Source organism: Lacerta agilis, chromosome Z (genome assembly GCF_009819535.1).
Source record: "Lacerta agilis isolate rLacAgi1 chromosome Z, rLacAgi1.pri, whole genome shotgun sequence".
NCBI lineage: Eukaryota > Metazoa > Chordata > Lepidosauria > Squamata > Lacertidae > Lacerta > Lacerta agilis.
In genome coordinates, this window is record NC_046331.1 from 42,324,018 (window position 1) to 42,348,002 (window position 23,985).

At 44.3% G+C, this 23,985-nt stretch overlaps 2 protein-coding genes across 5 annotated transcripts in view; one reads left to right on the top strand and one right to left on the bottom strand.

The window, feature by feature from the left end:
* MCF2 (MCF.2 cell line derived transforming sequence) overlaps positions 1 to 8,410 on the top strand; it is a 76,686-nt gene extending 68,276 nt beyond the window's left edge. For all 4 annotated transcript variants that reach the window (XM_033137563.1, XM_033137564.1, XM_033137566.1 and 1 more), the window contains 2 exons: positions 2,522 to 2,622; positions 6,824 to 8,410. In XM_033137563.1, coding sequence (XP_032993454.1) covers positions 2,522 to 2,622; positions 6,824 to 6,864 — 142 coding nt within the window. In that variant the 3' untranslated portion in view covers positions 6,865 to 8,410. The remainder of the gene's footprint in view (positions 1 to 2,521; positions 2,623 to 6,823) is intronic.
* A 967-nt stretch (positions 8,411 to 9,377) lies between these two features.
* LOC117040097 (coagulation factor IX-like) lies at positions 9,378 to 23,977 on the bottom strand. The gene is made up of 8 exons (XM_033137647.1): positions 23,817 to 23,977; positions 19,503 to 19,666; positions 18,532 to 18,556; positions 16,622 to 16,735; positions 15,965 to 16,093; positions 14,757 to 14,971; positions 13,410 to 13,524; positions 9,378 to 10,644 (listed from the first exon to the last, which is right to left on the bottom strand). The coding sequence occupies exons 1-8, from the start codon at positions 23,881 to 23,883 to the stop codon at positions 10,094 to 10,096; spliced, it is 1,380 nt and encodes a 459-aa protein (XP_032993538.1). The 5' UTR covers positions 23,884 to 23,977; the 3' UTR covers positions 9,378 to 10,093.
* Positions 23,978 to 23,985: the final 8 nt, after the last annotated feature.

A 23,985-nucleotide genomic window follows, 5' to 3' on the forward strand; every position in this document is an offset into this window, starting at 1 on the left:
CGCCAGAAGCGGCTTAGTCGTGCTGGCCACATGACCCGGAAGCTGTATGCTGGCTCCGTTGGCCAGTAAAGTGAGATGAGCGCCGCAACCCCAGAGTCGTCCGTGACTGGACCTAACGGTCAGGGTTCCCTTTACCTCTTTAATGCAGCACTAAGTTAAATTCACTCAGCTGTAATCTTGTTCTGCTGGCAAAATGTTTTGTCCCAGTGGAATGTTGTTGCCCAAGAGAACACACAAGCACATTTCTGATAATTTGTTGCAAAATAGATCACACAGTCTGTGGTGCAATGAGTTTCTGCTAGTGCAGCCGTCACACTGGATTCCTCTGTGATACCAGCACTGAAACTCACTCCCCAATAGCAGACAGAGAATGCCAGGCACAGCCCAGTGTGTTTGTTTTGGCTTTATGTTGGCTGCTGTTTTATTTATTCTGAAGTTTCATTTCGGTGTGATTTCATTGAACTTTGGTACACTGCTTTGTGATCCTTACATGAAAGGCAGTATAGAAATAGCTTCAATAAACAAACAGTGAAAAGTGAAGAGGTAATAATATGTAGGGACTCCTTTCAGAGGTGTAGGCATGTCGGCCTGTGTTGCTGCCAAACCAACCAGGAGTCTTGTGACTGCCGATCAGGAAAGGCAGGTCCACTGTGGAAGATGGGGGCACTGCCCCACCAACCTCTGCCTGCCCTCAGCCAGCCTCCCCCCCCCCCCTGCATTCTTTGCACTTTACAACCAGCTCACGGATGGCATGGCTATTCAGCTCCCCCCTGTTGAGTCTCAATGTTGCCCCTTTAGAACTCAGCAGAGAAAGTGATGGGGACGAAACCATAATTAGTTGGCTCAGACAGTCCTTGGCTCTGACGCCACCTGCTGTTGGGCTCCAGCCTTACACCATACCTATCCCAATGGGCGCCAGCCATAACTAACAAATGTTATTTTTTTTAAAAAAACTAATTGTTTTTAAGACTAACAAATTTTATTAGCTTTATTAGACTACAGGCTGCTTCATTTGCCATATAATACTTTGATTGATTATTTGGTTGTTTTATATTTAAAATATCTCTAAGCGGTGTACAGGAAATTGAAGCAGCAGCAGGGCAGAGGGTCCTTCCTCAGGCTGCCCACAGCTGTGTCCCATTCACCTTCACTCTCCACACCCAGTTCCAAGTGCAAGAGGTTGGTTGGATTTACTCACAACACACACACACACACACACACACACACACACACACACCATACATAGATAGTAGGTAGACAGATAGATGAGAGACTGGAGTTAAACAGCCATAGAATTCAAAAGCACAGCCTGTGAGAATTCAACTAGCTCAATGCTAGGCTAAGCAAACCTTCAGCAACTAAGCATTACTGATGAAAATGGCAATTTAATTTGAGCTTTGAATAGAGATAACAGCTTCCTGTTTCACTGCCATCGTTGAACTACTCAGCAGTGCTGAAAGATGATTGTTCTTTCACCAGTTACAGGTAGGTGTTGGTCTGCCACAGTCAAAACAAAATAAAATAAAAAATTCCTTCCAGTAGCACCTTAGAGACCAACGAAGTTTGTTCTTGGTATGAGCTTTCGTGTATCTGAAGAAGTGTGCATGCACACGAAAGCTCATACCAAGAACAAACTTAGTTGGTCTCTAAGGTGCTACTGGAAGGAATTTTTTATTTTATTTTGTTTTGTTCTTTCACCAGTTATTGTCAACACTCTGCACCCTTATAATAATAATTTTCCGCAGCCACTCTGAGCGGCTTCCAGCACATATTAAAAATAGCAATAAAATGTCAAACATTAAAAACTTCCCAATACAGGGCTGCTTTCAGATGACTTCTAAAAGTTGTGCGGTTCTTTATCTCCTTGACACCTGATGGCTCTAACTGGGTTTCCACAGACTGTAACATGCTGTTGAAATTTAACTCTGTGCTTTACATACCCCATCCACCTCCTTGAGTATTCATTCACTTGGCAACTGATATCCCACTCCATAGGAAACTGAGTTGGACCTAGAGGTCAATGTTGTCTCCCCCAAATTTCCAGCGCTACATGGATTGAACCTGGGACCTTCTGCATGCCCTCCATGTGCTCTACCATTGAGCTATGGCCCTTGCCTTATGGATCTGGGCTCTACTCTTAGGAACATGAGAAGAGCAAGGCCAAAGGCCCATCTACTGTATGCCAGGTTCCTGACCTCACAGTGGCCAACCAGGTGCCCAGATAAGAAGTCAGCAAGGAGGACATGAGTGCCTTGGTCTTCTCCCCATTTGTGCACTGTGGTAACGGGTATTCGAGGCACGCTTCCTCTGACACTGGTGGTAGCACAACACCATCATGGTGTCTTTCATGAGCCTAAGAATGTAAATCCACGAAAGCTTATGTCATAGTAACGAGTTAGCCTTTAAGGTGCCATAAAACTGCTTTAGTTTGGTCATCCTGCATGCTGTATATAGATATGCAAACACTGGTTTTCTTGTACACCTTTTTAATGCATTTTTTTTCCTTTTATCATCTTAAAAGGCTGGTCAAAAACCTCAACCGAAGAAAAGAAGGTTGGGTGCCCATCAATAGTTTGCAAATCATTCTTGGGGACTGTCGTCTTCGCCATGCCCGAGATGCAGGTATCCTGTGATGATGAGCATATATTTATATATATATATGTATCTCACTCTGAACTGTTTTGGAACTGGAATCTGCAGGAGTTTGGAGGCACTGGCTGCTTTGCATTGGCTGCTTGCTTAGAGGAAATCCTGGCTTTCACCACAGTTTTTTTGAATTACGCTGAGCAGGGGAGAAAAATCAATTACAGTATCTGAATTGCTTCGAAAAGTTATCAGTAGTATGATACAATCTTTCCCCTATCCCTTTCATTTGCTTACTTTGATTTTACTTCTTGCAAATATGGAACTCCCTAATAATAATAATAATAATAATAATAAGTGCTAAAGGCAGGAGACTTAACATCTAATCCAGGTGAGCATGTAATCACTTAGCAACTAACCACCAAAAAATAGACATGGCTGCCAGGACACACTTGTTCCCTGGTTCATGGGAGGACTGTTCAAGCCCTCTAGTGTGCAGAACCTGCATACACACACATTTTCCTCTGCAAATAATGAGGACTAGAAACATGCTGGCTCATTCAGAATGACAGCTAATACGTTCAGCTAAGATTCTGTGTAAAAAACCCGATTCTACACAAAAAGGCTGGACTTTTCATCCACGCTCCAGTGATGGCCACACATTCCGCTGTACTCAGTTAATTGCAGGTTATTTTCTTCTTTCTGACAAGAAAAAATATATTTGATCCGGTGCTAATGGTCATGGCAAGTGACAGAGGATGGGTGGAGGCAGAGACCTGTGTGTCTCAGAAAGGGAGTTTCATTCAATAGAGAGGCATATCTGAAATCCTTCGCCTCTTGTCCAGAACCTTTGTTTTAATGGGATACCAGTTCTTTTCCTCTTACGATTCGGGGCCTTTTCGTGTTACTGGCCACACTGTCTCTTTTGAAACAAGGATTCATTTGTCAATTTATTGTTTTTTACACTGGGAGAGGATGAAGTGCAGACAAAAGCCAGGAGATAATGGTTGCATTAGGATGTAAACCTAAACAATTGTTTAGCATTAGGAGAACAAGCACTTCTCCCTCACTTCCAGCATGACCCTGAGGAAGAGGAGATCCAAAGCCTTCCATTTTAAATTAACCACTGTTTAGTGGTTCACACAAATCCTAAACTATGTTTATCCTAATTATAGTTAGTCGAAACAAGCCAGCTTCATAAACCATGGTTTGAAGTTGACTAGTTTCAACTAACCCATAATTAGCATTAATCACTGTTTGTCTGGATGTAGATGACATGGTCAACTCTTTTTTTAAAAATCGAAAATGGAAGAAAAAGTTTCCAAACTTCACCTTGTTGCTATCCTAGGGTTAAGGGCAGACGGAGGAGAGAGATTTGCAAGGTTCACTGCAGCTCATTCTTGTAATGCTAAACCAGTGTTTTTCAACCTTTTTTGAGCAAAGGCACACTTGTTTCATGAAAAAAATCACGAGGCACACCACCATTAGAAAATGTTAAAAAATTTAACTCTGTGCCTATATTGACTATATATAAAGTAATTTTTCAATTTTTCCCACGGCACACCAGGCAACATCTCGCGGCACACTAGTGTGCCGCGGAACAGTGGTTGAAAAACACTGTGCTAAACTATGGTATAGCCTTGCATCCGAAGCAATCCACCTAAGACTTCTTTATCTGAGATTTTCCTATGTTCAAGTTAAATTCCTGGGATCTCCTCTTTAAAGGATTAGGTAATATGCAATATAAAAGATTTCTGCCTGAGACCATAGGGAGCTGGTAAGTAAGTTTTATTTACGGCCATTGGCCCAACACATAAAATACAATTCCAAAACAACCTATAATATTTAAAACCTTCGCCAGAGGCTGAAACCCTCTGCTCGTTACTAAATAAAAGCACAGACTGTCCGACTATCTATTTTCGCATTTTGGCTCCTGGATTAGCGGGGTTCTCCTGACCATACCAGAGCCCTTTTTTCTTCTTTACAGCTAAGACTCTGTTCAAGTATTTGGCAACAGTGCGTGAACTAGATGGATCTTCGTCATTCAGTAGAAAGAGGGAGCTGGTCAGAGCAGGCAATGCTGGTTATATAAATATATGGGCAGTGTCTACACATCAAAGTAAGCCATAGCCCAGTTTACCATGCACAAGCAAATCTTACCAGCTGCACTCTTCCCCGCTAGCATGTGGGGAAAACAAGACACAATTGCTGGCTTGCCATTATACCTGAACCAAAGAACCATGATTCCATTTGCTCATGCAAAGTAGGATTGGTGAGCTAAGAGCAAACCTTGGTTTTTCAAACTTAGGTCTCCAGCTGTCATTGGACTCCTATCATCCCATCATCCCTGACTACTGGTCCTGCTAGCTAGGGATGAAAGGAGTTGTAGTCCAACAACAGCTGGAGACCCACTGATCTAAATGCTTTGTTTGGAGTGAAACAAGCCATAACAATTGGTTTGGATACAACGCTAAGCAGGGAAGAGTAGAGTGGGCTCAGTTGGCTCATAGTAGACACGGTAAGCTAGCCTGGTGCGTCATGGTAAGAGTATCGCACAGGGACCTTGGAGGCCAGGGTTTAAATCCCCACTCAGCCCCACTCACTGGGTGGCCTCCTAGCCTACCTTACAGGCAGCGGCGGAGGAAGCCTTTTGGCTGCCCGGGGCTGCAGCGCGGAGGCACCCCCCTGGGGGCGGGGGCATCGTGACGTCATGATGTTGGATCATGCATGCCCAGTCCATCCAGGCCGGCGCTGCTGCTCCCATGGCGATGGGGCGAGCCGCCGAGCAAGCGGCGGGTCGTGGGACTGCCCTGGCCATCCGTAAAGCAGTACGGACGGGTACCGGGCGGTGGGGCTCGGTTTGGGGAGGGGCCTCTGAGTGTCAACCCCCCTTCCCTGGAACACGGGGCGCCCCGCCCTTCCTACGCCACTGCTTACAGGGTTGTTGTGAGCATAAAATGAGGAGAGGGAGAAACACACACAGCACCTTAAGCTCCTTGAGAAAAAGGTGGAAATGTAATTAAAAAAACAACAAATAATGGCTTGTTCTGCTGGCCAAAATGTGGCTGGTTCCTTACCTGCTGTAAAGCAGTCTCTCATGTCCACTTATATTCCATCCTTTATATCAACCATAAAGTAGCACTTTTTATAAGAGATTCCGCCCCCCCCCCTATAGAGCTTCCTGCTCTATTCTGCTTTCAAATGAATTTTTGCATGCTGCATTAGTTCCATGTTTCCATGTCTTTGTGGCTTGGCATCTCAAAATCATAGTTCTCATGGTTTGGGATGAATCCCACTTTATTATCTTTTATGCCAAAGAATGCACAAATGCTGCAGATTGCCTAATCTTGCCTAGAATCACCAAAAGAAAAAAAGTTGAGCTAACACCTGATGGGCTGCAATTTGTAAACCAGGGCCTAGGGCTGTAACCTTGACAAATACATTGTAAAATATGTCCAGAATTCAGGGCACCTAAGAAAGAAAGTATGACCAGCTTGATGGCATCTCAGTGGGAATATTGGGTCTATTCCCTCTGGGAACTGACAGCTGTTATTAGGCCAGTTTGGTGCATCATGATATATATTGCCAGTTTATTAAATCTCCGATAAGAGTTTTGTTTCTTGGGAGGGTCTTGGCCAAAAACTTTGTGTTAACAAAGTGAACTTGCCTTTTAGCTGGTTGTTTGGTGGTTTGGAATTGGGTTAGGGGAGGGGTTGCACCCAACACCAGTTCTACTCAGTGTAGACCCATTGAAATGAATGGACATGATGAATGTAGGTCCATTAATTGCGCTGGGTCTGTCCAGAGCAGCTGGAGACAACTATGGGTTTATCTCCACTTTTCACAAGTGTGGTGGATAACGTTTTGCAATTATCGATGGGCTGGGTGGGGGTGCGTTCGGGGAAAGGAATTGTAGCAGAACCTCAACCAGTCAAATTGCAAAGCTATTTATATGCACTGGATTGCACTCTTTATGCACTTTAAGTTGCGTGTCTATGTAGCCTTAATGATTTGTGACTTGTCCGTGGAATGCAAAGTTGTTGAATTGAGTTTTCTCTTATTTGTTCGTTCTTGCTGGCTTTCGGAACAGAAGGCAGCCAGCTTGTTCCTTTCCATAAGTGTCCTACACTGCCTTGTGCTTTTGGGAACGGAGGAGTTATAAGCTGCATGGTCGTGAGAACCTATGTATTCTTGGAATACGCTCCTCCTAATGCTAATGTTGCTCTTCGTTGCTTTATAGACGCTGCCGTGTATAAGACAAGAAAGCTAAGCTCCCCCTGAATTTAAAGGGAGAACTCATATCATGTCATGTTTGAATGCTGCAGTGGCGATTTGAAGTGGTTGTTCAAGAGGGAGGACTTACCCATGGCTGGAGATCCACCTCTCTATCTGTCATCCATCAACATTTGCAGCACATCACAGCTCCATCAACATTCCCCATGGCCATTAGTAGAAGTCATTTTTGGTTTTGGTTTTTTGGCATATTTAATTCCCACCTCCTTCCACCAATGGAAAATAGGGTACCATTTTGCTTTCACATGAAGTGGACTTTCCCCGTCCTCTCCATGGCACCCATTGAACTACATTTAATAACTAATTGGGTGGTTTCTTTTGCCTTTATTAAGATGCCTGATGCTTCCTCTTGAAGATGTGTTTCCCAACCACACGTCACTGCGGTTGGCTGCACTTCCCTATGTTCAGTTGGGTCTAGACCAGATAGTCACAATAAGCTGTTTTCTAGTTCATTGGTTGCTGCACCTCTGGAACAGGCATGAATATATCTCAACAACATATGACCATCTTTCAGGCTGGATGATGCAATACTGCTGCGAAGGAGTGGAGCCTCCTTTTGCACTAAGGGTCTGATCCAGAGCCCAGGGTATCTGTAGGATGTGGTTCAAGATCATATTTGACAACTCAAGATTGTCAAAACTGGGTTCCCTGGAGTTCCTGGGTGATATAGTAAGTGTCCAAGTTTACATTGTGATTTTTTGGGGAACACACGTGCCATAACTGAGTTCAGTGTCCCTGTTTGCACTAAAAAAGCAATGTTCTTCTTTGTGCTAAGACTGTACTCTTCAGCATTGTTATTGAGAATGACATGATGCTGGAATGGAGGAGAGAGAGTATGTCTCCTCTCTTTCATTTTTTCTTTTTTAAAATGAAGTTTACATAATTTATTTCCTGTTGTGCTTCTTTGTTTTATCTCTGCCCTTAGCATTCATGTGTCCATACAGGTAGTTCTACGTAATGTGTGTAATTCAAATTTCATATGGGAACAATAAACACAGGGTAGGTGTTGTGACCTCACTACTCACAACAGCTCAAGACAGGCATTTAGTTGCATGCCTGCAAACGAAAACTGCTACAGTCTCAGTAAGCTGCAGTTATTATTATTATTTTTCTTATGCACCACAACGTGAAGTGGAGAAACACATTTTTTAAAATATCAGACTTGGGTTTCTGAACCACAGATTCCAAGCTTGTACTGTCCAGTGCATTAGCACACATTTCATCAGCCTAATCATGCAGCGTTTCTTAAACTTGGGTCCCCAGCCATTGTTGGATTACAACTCCCATCATCCCTGATTACTCATCCTGCTAGCTAGGAATGATGGGTGTTGTAGTCCAACAACAGCTGGGGACATAAGTTCGAAAAACACTGATAATGTGTGTATTGAGGGCGACGGTGGTTTTCCTCCTCCAACCATCCATTTCATAGTCACCTCTAATGCTAATACTTACTGTGTGATATCTTAGGTGGTGGATTCTCCTTCACTGGAGTTTTTTAAACAGAGGTTAGATGCCCATCTTTCAGGGATTCTTTAGCTGCAATTCCTGCATTGCAGGTGGTTGGACTAGATCAGTATTTTCCAAACTTGTGTCCCCAGCTGTTTTTGGACTACAACTCATCTGTGGCTAGCAGGACCAGTGGTCAGGGACGATGGGGGGAAACAGCTGGAGACCCAAGTTTGGGAAACACTGGACTAGGTGGTGGTTTGGGTTCCTTCTGACTCTACAATTCTGTTATTCTGTTCAGTGCCATTTGTTGGCTTGTTCACCACTCTGCAAGAAAACGACACTGTAGAATGAATGGCAGGATCCTACCTAGAATATGTGAGCCCCTTGTGAGTATTCCAGGTGGACCATTTTAGCAGATATTCTACAAAGCACCATCCAAAGTTACATTAGTTACTAGTTAGATTTAAAATGGGTTCCTTTCTTCTTTACTCTTTACTGTAGATTACTGCCATATAAAAGCCACTCATGCTGTGGAGATCACTTTTCAAAAAAGAAAGAAAGAAAGAAACAACCCAAACCTCCACACCTAAATACTTTGTCTTGGCAACCACAACACACCTTGGCCTTTTAATTGTGTCTTTCTAGTTCTGAATCGTGCACTATTTTATTTATGAAGTTGGCTAGTTCTGCAAGCCTGAATGTACAGTCTTAAGCTGCAACCTGCACCCACTGACCTGGGAATAAGATCCGCTGGGCTTATTTCTGAGTAGACACATTTAGGATTGTACTCTTAGGACTTTGGAAAAATTTGCACAAATCTTTGACGACACCTTAAGAGTAGCCAGGTTTACCACTTGAGCTGTAAAATGTATATCGAAACTAAACCAGAAGGGTTTCTGCCCTGCCTAGAAATTATACTGTAAATGTACTTGTAAAAATGTGTTAAATCTATATTTAAAAAGAATTATAAACATTGTTAAATAAAATATATATATATGAGACATTTTCATTTTGTGTGGAGTTTTATGCTGCGTGAATTAACAACAGAGGAGCTTTTTACATTGTATTTTATTTGCAGTTTCATAATAAATGCACTGAATGCTGATTGCATTCTAATGCACCCGCTGTGCTAATTTTCCACAATACATTTAAAATCTTGTGTTTTACTCTTAAACACCACAGGTAGGAAGCCAGAGATGATGTGGCTTGTTTGAAATTCCCACAGCCGTGATAATTAACATTAGTTTCAGTAATGCAAGACAAATATTCTACCCATTGCCCAACACTACCACTGGGTAGCAATTCCTTTGTAAACGCTTTCCTAAAAGATGTGTGCCCAGTTGTGTTTAATTTTGTGAAACTATTTTAAAAAGAGGGGCCTTGAGAGGGGGGTTATATGTGTTGCCCCCTTCCCCGATCATATGTTTCTTTGGAATACATTTCGGCAAGGATGGGCAGATCAGTCATTTTCAATTTCTCCCTGGTTCTCATTTATTCCCAATCTTAAAATAAAGTTCTCCACACCTCCAATTTGCAATCTCTTTGGGGGCAGGGAGTCCTTATGAAAATCCACCAGCATTTTAATGCTGATTTCACCAAACGCTCTCATTTTTTAAAATGCTATTTTCTTGAATATATATAGCCATTTCCATGCACATATTACCCCACTGCACAGTTACTTTTGGCTGGAGATAACTGCTTTGGAAAATTTGGAGAAATGCAAATCTAAAAGGATTTTCAGAACTTCTCCCCCTATCACAACTCTGGGTTAATTTGCATTCAAACTCGTCATGTCTTTTATCCACTTAATGTATTTTGAAACTCTGGTGTAGACGCCATATTTACCCTTTTTTGCACACTCCTCCCCCCAGCTGGTTATCCCTGTTAGGAACCAGGTGCCTTCGATGTCTGCGGTGTAAGGGCCCCCGCTGTCCCCTTGGCATGTATCCTTCTCTTCATCTGAGTAGCCAGCACAGAACATGTTGGGCAAGATGGGGTACCTGGTGCTCCTTAGGCAGGTTGGCCGGTCAATGTATTTCACTTTGAGAACCTGTAGGATGCTAGCCAGTCTTCCTTGGAACGCCAGCCTCCCCCAGCCACTCACAGTGCCAACGCTGTGCTTGAGCAGGCTGTTTGTGAACTCTTTGTCCGCAATGCAAATGGGAACAGCATACTGGTTGAACTCCAGCGGCGAGTCCAGCTCAAGAAGGGCAATGTCATTGTGGTACTTGTTGCTAGCGTTGTAGGTTGGGTGGGGGACTGTTCTGGTCACCTGGCGACGCTGTTCAGTGCCATCATCGATGTTGATGTTATGCTCACCTGATAAAGAGCAAAAGCATCCTTTTAAAATTAATAATAATAATAATAATAATGGAAGAGGGGGCTGATCCATTAGGGCACATAGGGGCACTCCCCCCCACCTCAGTCAACACCCCCCATCTGCTTGCCTTCATGTTTGATGTCACGGGCTAGTTGGGCGCAGAGGAATGGTGGGAGTTGACATGTGACTGATGACAGTTACATGTCTGAGGAAAAGCTGTGTGGGCTTCTGGAAACTTCCATGGAGAAGTTAGCTTTTTCTTTTTCGCTTTAGGACATGGAAGAGATTGTATGTGTTCATCTATTTGTCCTGCTGTTTGTTTAATAAATGCTTGTTGAAACATTCATACCAGCCTCTGTTGTGCTGTGAAAAGGAATCTGAAGGCGTGCCTAGCTTTCTGAAGACTAGGCCCCTGATTTCTGCTGCTACAGGGATCGGAACTTGACCGGCAGTTTTCGACCGGTGGTGAGTGAGCCAACTGGGGGGCATGCCAGTTGCTCTGGTCTCCCTGGAAATACCAATAACAGGAACCAGCTGGAGAACCCCCAAAGAAAGAAGGCTCAGAGCCCAGGGAGTGGTGGTGGGACAAAGATGAGTGGTCAGAGGGAGAAAACTGGGAGGAGGAGGTGTTGGAAGCGGAAGGGGTAATAGGGTTTGGTGGGAAGTCTGTAGCAGAGAGGAGTCCAGAATCAGAGGCAGAAGCTGAAGAAATACAGTGGGAGATGCCAAGAGGCAGAGATGAGTCTGGCTGGTGAAGTGTCATGGGAGTCTCCACTGTGTGCTATGACAAGCTCCCTCCCCCATATTCCAGAACCAGAAGAGGGCTGAAATGGGTAGAGCAAGAACAGGCTGCACCCAGGTGCAGTCTCCGGTTGCTTGGAAAAAGCCCTAGAGAGGAAGGAACTTAAGGCGGCTGGAGGGAAGTGGGGACTTTCAGGCTTGGCAACTGATCCATGGGGATGAGCTGCTGTGCTCATTAGGCCTGACACTCCGGCAAGTTTGTGCAAATTGTGTTCTTGCTAATAAAGAATTAACTCCAACTTGAACAGTGTGATTTACTGCTGATTTGCTCCTGAATCTTCAGAACAAGTCTGGGCTGTGGAAGCCCTGCCTGTCAGTTTCCTTCTCCAAATTTTCAGTGTTGCCCTTGTAAAACTCAGCAGAGAGGAGGAAGAGGATGGGGACAAAACTATAATGTGTTGGGTCTGGCTCTCATTGGCTCTGGCTCCACCTGCTGTTGGGCCCCTTGTCTTCTACTCTACCAATCCCAATGGGCACACTGAATTCTCAGGACCATTAGCAGACCCATCTTCACAGCATATGGTCAAGCCACTACAATACCACCTTAAACAGTCGTGGTTGCCCCCAAATTATCCTTGGAGCTATGGTTAGTTAAGGGCGCTGAGAGTTATTACTTGGCCCTTATTCTCCTTACAGAGCTACAATTCCCATAGTTCTCTGAGCAGAGGGATTGATTGTTAAAGCAGTAAGCCCTGTGAGGGTGATAGTAGCTCTTAGCACCCCATACAAACTACAGCTCCCATAATTCTTTGGAGGGGAAGCCATGATGGCTTAATGAGGCATCACTCTGCTTTAAATCTGTGGTGTGACTGTGGCTTTAGTGTACATTTGTGAATAATGATAACAAGGATTCCCAGGCTAGGTCAGACCCAGCCTCTGTTGAGTTCAGGGAATGTAACCCATGGGCTGGTATCAGTGAGTCAAGTATTTGATGAAGCTAAGAGACTATTGAGCCCCCACCCCCAGGCCCCAGTTCTGCACAAATATTAACTGTGCCCTCCCTTGAACACCAGGCATACCTGCTGCAACCTAGAGGGACAGCTTCACAAGTATATGAAATTAGAGGTACTACCTGGAATGAATGGTGTCCACCTGGGCTCCGAAAACTTTCCCACCCCACAGGCCACATTTCTTTCCGCTCACCCTTCCAGGAGCCACATGCCGGGGTGGGCAGGGCGTTGGCCAAACTAGGTGGGCCAATGAATGCACACTTCGCCTTCATGCAACTGGCTAGTTTCTACACACACTGGCAGACTCATTCATGTTCTCCAACCACACATGAAAGAGCTGTCAAGTTCAAGGATGCATCCCATCCATGCAGAAACACTTGGGGTGCAAAGCAAGGCAGGTGAAGCATGTGGCCTGGGGCAAGTGCCAGAAGGCAGGTCGGGAGGTCAGGAGGGGTGCATTTCCCCCCTCCCATATATGTGAGCCCTGACCTACATGCTCAGAGCCCCTTGACCTAAACTGAGGTGCACTGAGGCTGCCACAGCTCACTGACAGACCCACATGCAAGCACAGAGGGTCTTGTGACCAGTCCCTAACATTTCCCAGTGCATGGCAGCTTCCCAAGCTCCGGTGGCCATGATTACCCAACAAAGACAAAACACTTTGTAGATGCTTGAGCACGCTTTATTTTACTTAACCTGTCAAAGGTGAAAAATATATAGGGTTGCCATATTCAAAAAGTTGTTGAAAGTTGTTGAGTTTTCTTTAGACAAACCTTTGACTTGCCTAAAGTCCACCTTTCAGAAATTCCCCCAGTCCAGGAAAATCTGGACATTTGGCAGCCCTAAAATAAGGCTAGGATAACCCACAGGTATTTTCCAGACTAAAAACCTGGAGTCAGCTTGGATTGTTCTCTTGCTACCTCCTTGTTTCTGTAAATACCCCTGAGGTTCCCTGTCTCTTGCTCTGGCAAAAATGTGGCAAGCACTCACACGAACATTACTCTGTGACTTACCTGCCACAACAGTGTGGGGCACATACTCAAGGCAGTGGGCTGCAGTGACAATCCATCTTTCATTGACAATCGAGCCTCCGCAGAATCCTTTCTGCTCTTCATTGAGGATATAAACCTGCATGCAGAGAAGGCTGGACTAGACCATGGGAAATTTATATAACCAGCCTGGAGACCCAACTCAACTTTGGGCGAGACTCATTTTCAAAGGGAAGGTGAAGGTTGCCTGATAGCAAAGAACAGGACTATGCGCAGGGGGCTTGCAGAACTGTGTGTACAGCACTTCAGTGGGAAAGCATTCTGTTGTCTACGTTACTGGGACATATGTGCTATGGTTTGGGCACCCTGGGAAACAGAACACCATTGGTCCAAGCCAGAAAGGCTATGGAAATTTACATGCAGAAGTGATTTTGACCATAGCTACATTGTGTGAGTGCCCCCAAACACAGAGAGATGCTTGCCTCTCTTGATAGTCACCAGGATGTGATCACTGGCACCCTATGAAAGGGTGCCAGTTATCACATGTATGTTATGGATCATGTGAGTTGGGTGGTTGATGTGCATATCAACCAGCTGTTCTACACATTCACTATGCCTCATGGAGAATGTGCCCATGAGAAGGGTACACATTTCCTGGCAAATAAGCACATCTCAAACAGGACTTGTGGAATGTGCACATCTGAACAGCATTTTGTACATCATCCATACAATATCTATTCTCTCCAAGAAACATCTGCTTCTAGTTCAGAGGTGGGCAGTCCCTTGCCCACAGGCCATTATCTGACTTCATGTGACTTGGGGACATTCACAAAATGTGTCTGGAATTGTCCTTGCTCCCTTGCAAATGTCAACAATAATTGAATTTCAGACACTCGCTGTCAACTTAAATATAACAAAGAGCTTTGTGTCACCTCAAGGACTAATCCATCTTACTGTGCCCTAAACTAAGGAGTGGAACAGAGAAAAGGGAGGGGGTTGTGCATTTGATGAGTAACTTTTCCTTGATTTCAGCTGTGCTGAGTGGGTGACAGGTTTGTTTCAGAGTGAGAAAGGTTAGCTGTAGGAGTTGCTTCCCTCCTCCTACATTAGTTAATACCCAGTGTTCATTACAGCAGGCATGGCCAACATGGTGCGCTCCAGATGCTGGTGGACTACAATTACCATCAGCCCCAAGGAAGCATTCCAGTGGTGAGGGATGATGGGAGTTGCAGCACAGCAACATCTGGAAGGAACCACACTGGCTACCGCTGCCTTAGAGGGATAAAGTATTTCGTAATTTCCTGATGGCGAACAAGAAGTTGCAAGGTTAGGCACCCCCAGATGACAAAGCAACCCTGACAATTACAGTACCTGCCAAGGAATCTCCCCTTTCTTGCTGTCCATGCCACCAACCACTCGAATTCTGGCTCCTATTCTGGAAACAACCTGGGTGGCATTGTCTCCTGACTCCTCCTCAAGGTCATCAGTAGTGTTGGTGAGCAACCAGTTGTCAAATGTATTTGGCGTTGAGCGGGTGAGCTTCTTTACTGCCTCTTGAGCTGTGACCTTTCCACATGGGAAGGGCACTGGGGGGGAAACAAAATGAGAAGAAGACAACACCCCTGCCTCTGACAGAGGGGACTGGCCTACAACAGCATTGCAGACAAATGCCTCTTGCTTAGTAATGACTTGCTGGTTTTGACAATGTACTCGGTAGGCAAGGATTAGTTACTTTGGCTGACTTCCGGTAGCTCAGGGCAAAGGTTTCTTTGAGCAGCCTTTTCCATCCAGCAGCCTTCCCCAATCAGATGTGCTCTAGTGGCTGGATGCTGGAGGACAACCGTATGGTAGCCATCTGGAAACCAGGAACTGGTACTTGGAACTGGAGGCTAGGCCAAGCGTAAGGACTGTTTTGGAGGAAGAGGCTTACAGCCCTATGGAGATTCAGCCTCCCCACACTCCACAAGGGGCTTTGCATGCCCTGTGCTTGGGGAACACAGTGCCTGCAAAGATTTTCTTGACTAACGCTGCCCTATCCCACAGGAAAGGTAGGTGGGTGTAGCTTAGCCAAAATGGCCTTGTGGGTCAAATGGGAAGGTTGGTGGGACAAATCTAGTTCATTCCTTACAGGTTTTAAAAGTAAAACAGCCACAGCCCACTAGAGATGATGAAACAGATGAGAGTATGTTCTAGTGTGAAGGCAAAAGGTAAAGGGACCCCTGACTGTTAGGTCCAGTCACGGACGACTCTGGGGTCGCGGTGCTCATCTCGCTTTATTGGCCAAGGGAGCAGGTGTACAGCTTCTGAGTCATACGGCCAGCATGACTAAGCAACTTCTGGTGAACCAGAGCAGCGCACAGAAATGCCATTTACCTTTCTGCCAGAGCAAGCCCTTATTGGGCAGCACCCATTCCATCCAATCTTAAATATATCAAATAGAAGGAATGTGCATTTTTATTTTATTTTGGTGGAACATGTGTCCATGACAGGAACAGAGGCCTGGAATATTAAATATGTAGAGTGTGTGGGAGATTTACAGCTCAAAACTTTAATACAGCTGTAACAAAAAGGAGACTTACCTGTTGGCTCACAGCTCCTCTGATCATCCTGAAGCCTATATCCAGAAGCACAGGAACAGGATGCTTTCCCTCCTGGGCCATTCTTACAAAACTGTTTGCAACCTCCATTCTTTGTGGAGCAAGTAGCATCTGATTGCAATGGGGTAAAGGGAATCAAATTTAATCATGGGTTAAGAGTAGAAGAGGGCTGTGGAGGGTGGAGAACACGGAGACAATGAAGAAGTCCTACCACTGATCAACGTTATGGGATGGTTCACACAGGAAAACTTATAAAATGTCTTCAGCATTTATGTTTCTACTAGGGCCTGCCATTGCTGCCCGTGTTGCTCGCCAACCCCACCAAACATCCTGCCCCATTGCCAACCACAGCTCTTCCCTTTATGCCTTGCCCAAAAGACCCCTCCCCTCACAGCTTGTCCCCAAAGTCCTCCTCCATCCCTTCACAGCTCTCTAGGAAGAGGATTTGATTGTTAAACCACTCTGACAACTGTAGCTTTGAAGGGGGCTAGAGGTTTCCCAACAACTCTCAGCACCCTTAACAGACTACAGCTCCCAGAATTCTTTGGGGGCAGCCCTGGCTGCTTAAAGTGGTGCCATACAGCAATGGTTGGTTGCTTATGGCATTGTGCAACAGAGACAGACTCCCTCTTAACATACCTAATTCACAGTTCCTTCCTTCATAGCCACCCAGACACCAGCATATGTAGTTACTGATATCATCTTCACACCGACCTCCGTTCGAACAGGGGTTTGAGTCACACTGGTTTCCATCTTGGAAAGGAAGAAGGAAATGTAATAGGAACTTGCATTATCCAACAGTTACATTGTTATTTACACATCTTTATCACATACTTTAGAGCATAAGCAAAAAAGATGGGGTGGAGGGTATTAGGCAGGGGCATAGCAATGTAAATTGGTACCCGGGGGGGCAATTTTTTTTGTCACAACCCCCCCCCCCCGAGGCATGGGAAGGTCAGGTGGTACCCAGTGCGGAAAATTTCTTGTCAACCCCCCCCCCATTGATTCCCCCCCCCCGCAAAAATGGTTTTACATTATTTCATATTTTCTTACAAAGGAATAATAACAAGTAATAATTAAAAAAAACCTTTTATTTATATCCCACCCTCCCTGGCCAAAGTCGGGCTCAGGGTGGCTAACATCAGATACATAACATTGGTATAAAATCAAACAATAATTAAATTACCTCCTAAAAACATCTCAAAATCAAATTAAAGTCTAATTAGATGGCTTTCCAGAGGGTTAGGGTTGGGAACAGTAAGTGTTCTCTGAACTGAAATTTCAGCCTTCACGACATAGGAAAACAGCCAAGAGAACAGCTATCTTAGTGGAGGAGGGTCAAGATATTAACCGATATGCATGAAATTTCATATATAGCTATATAATCCCTAGTATAGTAAGATAAGACCTTCAGAGCAGGCATTTTCAAAAAAAATTGTTCCTTGATAATTTGTCACCCCCTCCATTATGGAACCCAGGGCGGCCCGCCCCCTTGCTACGCCCTTGGTGTTAGGGGAGGGGTAGTATCTTGGGGAGGGAGGGATTGTGCTTCTTCTTCTGGGGACGTTTATCCACCATCAGTCCCCACCTTGCACTCAGCCTTCACCTGTAGTTCCAAAAAGCTGCCAGCAAGTGAGACCATTAGTGTGTCTCTACTATTTTGAAGCTAGTCAGGCCTCTGTAACATGCAGGGCAACTAACAGTGCTCCTCTACATTATTTCAGAGATGAAGCTGGGAAAGGAAGGCACAGCATCCTAGAGCCAAGTTGTTGAAGGCTTTTAGACCAGCATAAGAGCCTTGAACCTGGCCTAGTAGCATATGGGCAGTCAGTACACTGTACAAATATTTTTGCAAGGCTGCCTGCCTCTATCAGCAGTCTTGCCACTGCATTCCTCGCCAGCTGGAGGTTCCACACCTGTCCCAACACAGCCCCACATAAAGTGCATTGCAATAATCCAGTATCAAGGATTATTATCCCAATCCAAATACAGCAGTAGATCCAGGAAGCTATTTTCTACAAAGCCAGATCATGGGTCTATTTAGCTCGGTGCTGTCTACCCTGCCTTGCAGTTGCTCTCTAGAGTTTCAGACCCACCTGCAGATGTTATGGACTGAACAAGGAACCTTTGGCACGGACTTTACCAACAAGCCATAAAAAGGAAGGGGTCGGGGAGAGAGATGGGAAATTAACATTTTACAGGTAGGAATTAATGGATTTTCTCCAGTTTTCTTCTATTTTTTTCCCCAACATGCTGGTTTCTTTTGGGTTCAGCTCTGTCTGAATTTCAGCACTTCTGCATTCCAGAATGTTAGCGACAGACCTTATGCATGCAACTGCACAACAGTATTTTAAAAGCACACACACACACACACACACACACAGAGAGAGAGAGAGAGAGAGAGAGAGAGAGAGAGCCCTAAAACGCAGGAGTCAAGCATCTTCCATTTACTGGCCCTTTCCATGATTCCAGTTGGAATGCAACAGTTTCATTTTGAGAATAAAGTACTCCAATGCAATTGAAGTGTCATTAAAGAAAAGCCTACTTACCAAGGTATACCTTCCAGAATTCCAGCTGCAAGAAATATGGTAAAGCTGAATTCAAATGAAAATGAAAGCAGGAAAGCAATCAACATATATAAGCCATCTATACAACATTTGTATAATGATCCAGACCCAGCACCAATTTGTGGGTTTGAATCATGCACAAGGGTGATGTCAATGCCTTTAACCCATGACTGAGTACATAACAAACTCCTAATCATCTACAGTCAGAAATAATCAGGATAGTAATTCACAGAGAACCCACATCTTATGTTTTTTTGCTGTGGAAGTCAGCTTATATTTTCATTTCAAAAGAAAACCAGGATTCTAGTCCTTATTGCTGCCAAACTAAGGCATCCTTTAAAGTCTGAGGTGTTGTGCCTACCATAAGTGCAAAAGCTAAACTGGCAGCTAAATATGCTTTTCAGAAGCCAATGATGGGCTCAAGTCCTTCTCACTCCCTATCCCAGCAAAATAATAATTATGCAAAAAAGTAGAAGTGGCAGAATGTGCAAAATAAGGGGATTCAAATACATCTGCTTTGTCTGTAGGTCACAAAATTTTCTAAGTACAAAATTTGGATACCTTGGCACAGAATCATAGAGTTCACTGGGATTTACTAAAGAGGTTTGGTAAAGCACACTAAGGCTGCTTGCTATACATACCTAACTGCTAGAAAGCCCCATTGAACTCAGTGAGATCACACTAGTGCAACCTTTCTCTCACACACACATTTTGGGAGGGGCTGCTCTTTCTAACTTGCAACAAACTATGGGATAATTTCTCCTCCTGTTGGGAGAAATTCAGTTAAATAGTCCAACCCGCTCAGAAAAAAATAAAAATTATCTGCCTGTCAGTAGGATGGAGAATTTCAGAAGACTCCTTGCAAACAGCTCTAGATTGCACAGCAGGTTCATTTTTCAATTGCACACCCATGGTGAAGTTCTAGATCTCTTATTCTAATAACTGGAACTCACCGTTTTCTCATCATTTTCAAATACTTCTCTTGCTTCCTCATAGCTGCATTTTTCTTCCTGGCACTCGCGCTCGAGGTTTCCTTGAACCATTTCTTCCAGCCGCCCAGAATTATACCTCTTGTAGCGTGGCAAAACTGCACTTGCCTCCTCCCGGTTTATAAAAACTTCAAGTTGCAAAGAAGCAACAGGTCAGAGAGCGAAATGAGCAAAAGAATTAACTGGAATAATAACTACCCAGGGACAACTGATGGCTTTTGAAAGCCATGGCTATTTGGATGCTTGGGTGTTCTTAAGGTTGAGACTGGCTGGTAAATAGAAAAAGCCAAGAGGTTCACCACTCAAATCTCACCACGGCCACAAATTCACCTGGATGGATGTAGGCAAGACATTATTACAGCCAGTGTAGTGCCACGGGTAGAGTGTTAGACTAAGACCTGGGTTCAAATCACCACTGAGATGTTGTTTGCAGATGATGCAGTCCTGACAGTGTACTCCGATGAAGTTTTCCAGAGACTCATCAACTGTTTTGCCCAAGCCTGCCTTGAGTTCAGTCTCACCATCAGCCTGATGAAGACCAGCCTCTTGGGTCAGGACACTGTCAGAACACCAGGCACCAGCATTGGTTATCACACCCTTGAGGTGGTAGACAATTTCGTCTACCTGTCTAACTTTTCCATGGACCCTGAGCTAGACAAGTGTATTGGCAAGGCAGCGATGGCAATGACTCGCCTCTCCCAAAGGATATGGGATAATGTGATGCTAATGACCAATAGCAATATGAAGGTTTATAGTCATGGGCAATTCACACCTGCTAGGAGAAACGCCTCAATGCCTTCCATATGTGCTGTGTCAGGAAGGTTTTGGGTATCACATGGCAGAAACAAGTATCAGGCAATATGTGTCTATATTCCCAGCATTGTCACACTCCTGTCTCAGCAATGTCTATGCTGGTTTGGTCATGTACACAGAATGGAGGATGGAAGGATCCCCAAGGACAAGCTCTATGGGGAGTTGTCTTCAGGCACCAGGCCTGTTGGCAGACCAGCTCTGCATTATAAAGATATCTGCAAAAGTGACATGAAGGCTGGCTACATCAACCCCGCCGTGTGGGAACACCTTGCAGACACAGTGGCTGGAGACAGACAGTCAGGTTGTGCATCTACAGCAATGACCATAGGAGAAATGGCTGCTGGGAGGGCACAGAGAGAAGAAAAACCATGGTTCATCTGCACCAGTGAAACCAGATGCCCCACTGCAATAACAAAATGTCTCTCCCATTTTGGTGTCTATAGCTGCAGCAGGCACTGTAACTCTTCAACAGTTTTGACTTTACCCCTGAAGGTGTCCCAAGACAGATGGATGCCAACATCAACTATGCTAGCCTAGCATGTGTTGTAAGGATTACTGAGGCTGAGTGCAGTAAAATGAGGTGGAAGAAGACTAGCCCAACCTAGTTCAGAATGCAGGCTGGAGATACAATTTCAGACTGCTCCTATGTGTCAAAAATGCCCTGCAAGTAGAAAGAGACTCCATCAGGCTGGGAGATTCTAGTGCAGCCACTTTGCTTCAGCATTGGCCTTCTGGTTGCAGAGAGTTTGCAACACTGGGGAGTGTTAAAAATGCAAACCTGTGACATCCATTCCATCACCTCCTTCTGCTGCACCTATAGCCCAGGCTTGAGATACCGGTAATAATGCATGCCAGGAGTGGAGAAATATTTTTGCCTCAGGGGCTGCATCCCTCATAGGGGCACATGTAAGTGGTGGGTGGAGTCACAGGAAAAGTGGGTGGAGCAAAATATGTGACCCCCCCCTTTTTAAAGGGGGATGCATTCAACTGCATTCCTCTCTCCATCCACTCCGACAAGAAAGAGGCATGATTGCAATTCAAGGACTCATTCCAGCCAGGCAGAAACACTCAAGGGCAAAGATGGTGAGCAGTGGAGCCTGGGGAAGAATCCGAGGGCCGAACTGAGAGACATGGGGGGCTGTATTTGCCCCCCCCCCGGCCTGAGGTTCTCTGCTGCTTATCTATGAGAGAAGTGTTTTCCTTCTTGAAATGGGGTAGATAAAAATGCTACACTGGACCCTCTCACTTCCCCCCTCCAAATTGGCTGTATAACAGCATTGTCTTCTTAGGGTTGCCATATGTCCAGAATTTCCCAGACATAGCCAGTATTCAGCACTTCCACCCCAAAGCAGCATGTGGGTGGAAATTGCGTAAATGTCCAGGAAGATCTGGCCACATGGCAGCTATAAAAACTCATTTCTGTTGTTGAGATTTCACAAAAAAGCCCACAACAACTTATTTGGCAAAACAAAACAACAAAAAACCTCCAAAAAACGTTGTCAAGAAAAGCTCAACAACTTTTTGAAATATGGCAATCCTATTTTGGAAAAAGAGGGGATGGTTGCACACATCATAAGCATGATATGAACTATAAGAAACAGAACTGGCACAATCCAAAGCAGTTGGCCATACTGAAATCCTATTGAAGGAGCCCCCCCCCCAGCTCCTGTATTCCCTGCTCTCACTAAGGTAATAATTAAACTCCCAGTTGTGACCTATGACTTATTTGCCAAAGCTAAGGAATGAGCCACACAGCTAGTTATGTGGTCATTCATACCACTGATTTCAGTGGCACAAGTTCAAGCAAGAGCTTAACTTGCCCATCAAAATCCATCAAAAGCCACAAGACTTAAACATGTATAACTCTGGCTGAATTGTGCCTGAAGTTTGCAGCTGGATGCACACCCTAAAATGCAGGAAAAGGAATCATCGAAGTACATTTTATGCATTTTTTTCTGTATTCCTAATCTATTCCAGAAACAAGGTTTGAATCAGCTGCCAAATTTGAAATAACCACACAAAATAATATCCATTTTTTAAGGTGAACTCCCTGTAAATATCCCAAATTGCATTTAAATATCTGTTCAGGCTTATATGCCAAATGAGGAAATAATTATATTCATTTTCATTCACCATTATTTGTCTATGAAAATTATTATTATTATTATTATTATTATTATTATTATTATTATTAACATTCCACCTTTCCTCCAAGGAGTTCAAGGTGGCACACATAGTTCTCCCCCTTGTTTTATCCTCACAACAACCCTTTGAGGTAGGCTAGGCTGAGAGTGAGTGACTGACTCCAAGGTCACCCAGTGAGCTTCACAGCTGATCGGATATTTGAACCCTGGTCTCCCAACTCTAAACACCACACTGGTTAACTGTCACTGTCACAATTTCTTCCTCCTTGTTTAATCTATTTATATTAATTGTTTCTTTCTTCTGCCGGAACCCAGGATGGCTAGCAGCCAGAAACTCCAGCTGGTGCAGAACGTAGCAGCCAGACTGCTGAAGAGGGCACCTGATGGGTATCATGAGGCACAATTGTTAAAGCATTTTCATTAGCTGCCCATCTACTACCGAGCCACGTTCAAGTTCCTTGTAATAATTTGCAAAGCCCTGAACAGGTAAAGTACCTAAGCGACTACCTGAACCCTTATATCCCAATCTGATCGCCAAGATCGTCTGCAGGAATGCAGTTGGTTGTCCTCTGAGTCAGAGAGGCTAGTTTGACAATAGGAAAATCAGCCTTCATTGTCATCAGCTGAGTCCTGTGGAATGCTCTGCCTCTAGTGATTCAACAGGTACCTTCTGTTTCAATGTTTAAATGCCTCCTGAAATTTTTCTTTGGCCACAGGTTTATGAAGGCAGTTAAGAACACATCTTTCTACAACAGTTTGCTGATTTCAGGTTTCAACTTTTTTAAAAAAAACACACCATGGTTTTTGTAGTAGGCTTCTTTTTGTACAATTGCAAACAGCTCTGATATTTTTTGTAATGAACAGTGGTGTGTGTGTGTGTGTGTGTGTGTGTGTATATATATATATATATATATATATATATATATATATATATAATACACATCAAAAAATATACAGTGCAAGTATCATTTAAAAAAAAATGAAAGCACATTAAAATTATCAACAAATCAAAGCTACTCATAAAACAGTAGGCGGGCGCTAAATCGTATCTGTCAAAATGTGCACCGAGATATTGCATTTCTTAATCCAACTACACTGTGAACTGAAGGCTATATGAAGCCGCCGCCACCCCTCAATTCTTTAAATTAATGAAAGTTTGGTCAACACATGTTATTCCTCTGGCAACTACATTTAAAAAATAAAATCCTATACGTAAAAGACAGTGAAATGCTTCTCCTTCCTTGTAAATTATTGATTGCAGATCTGCCTACCGGACCCTGGTCTCATTTCAAGTGACTCATTCTCTTTAAAATGAACCCACCTGCAGATTCGCCACGGAGGGGACATCCCAGGAGACAGATGGCCAGCACGAAGAAGCTGTTTGCCATTTTCTTAAAAGCAGCACATCTGCTTTGCTAACAATGTATTGTGGACTAGCAGCCACCAGTTTAAGGGGTCCAAAGGGCAAGTACATATTTGTTTTGTTTTGG

What these genes read in the sequence shown, in the direction of transcription:
- LOC117040097 (XM_033137647.1), bottom strand. Translation starts at nt 23,883, where the DNA reads ATGGCAAACAGCTTCTTCGTGCTGGCCATCTGTCTCCTGGGATGTCCC. An exon ending in CCTCCGTGGCGAATCTGCAG is followed by an intron (nt 19,667 to 23,816) that starts GTGGGTTCATTT and finishes TGCAACTTGAAG; the next exon opens with TTTTTATAAACCGGGAGGAG. An exon ending in AAGGGGAGATTCCTTGGCAG is followed by an intron (nt 13,525 to 14,756) that starts GTACTGTAATTG and finishes CTCTGCATGCAG; the next exon opens with GTTTATATCCTCAATGAAGA.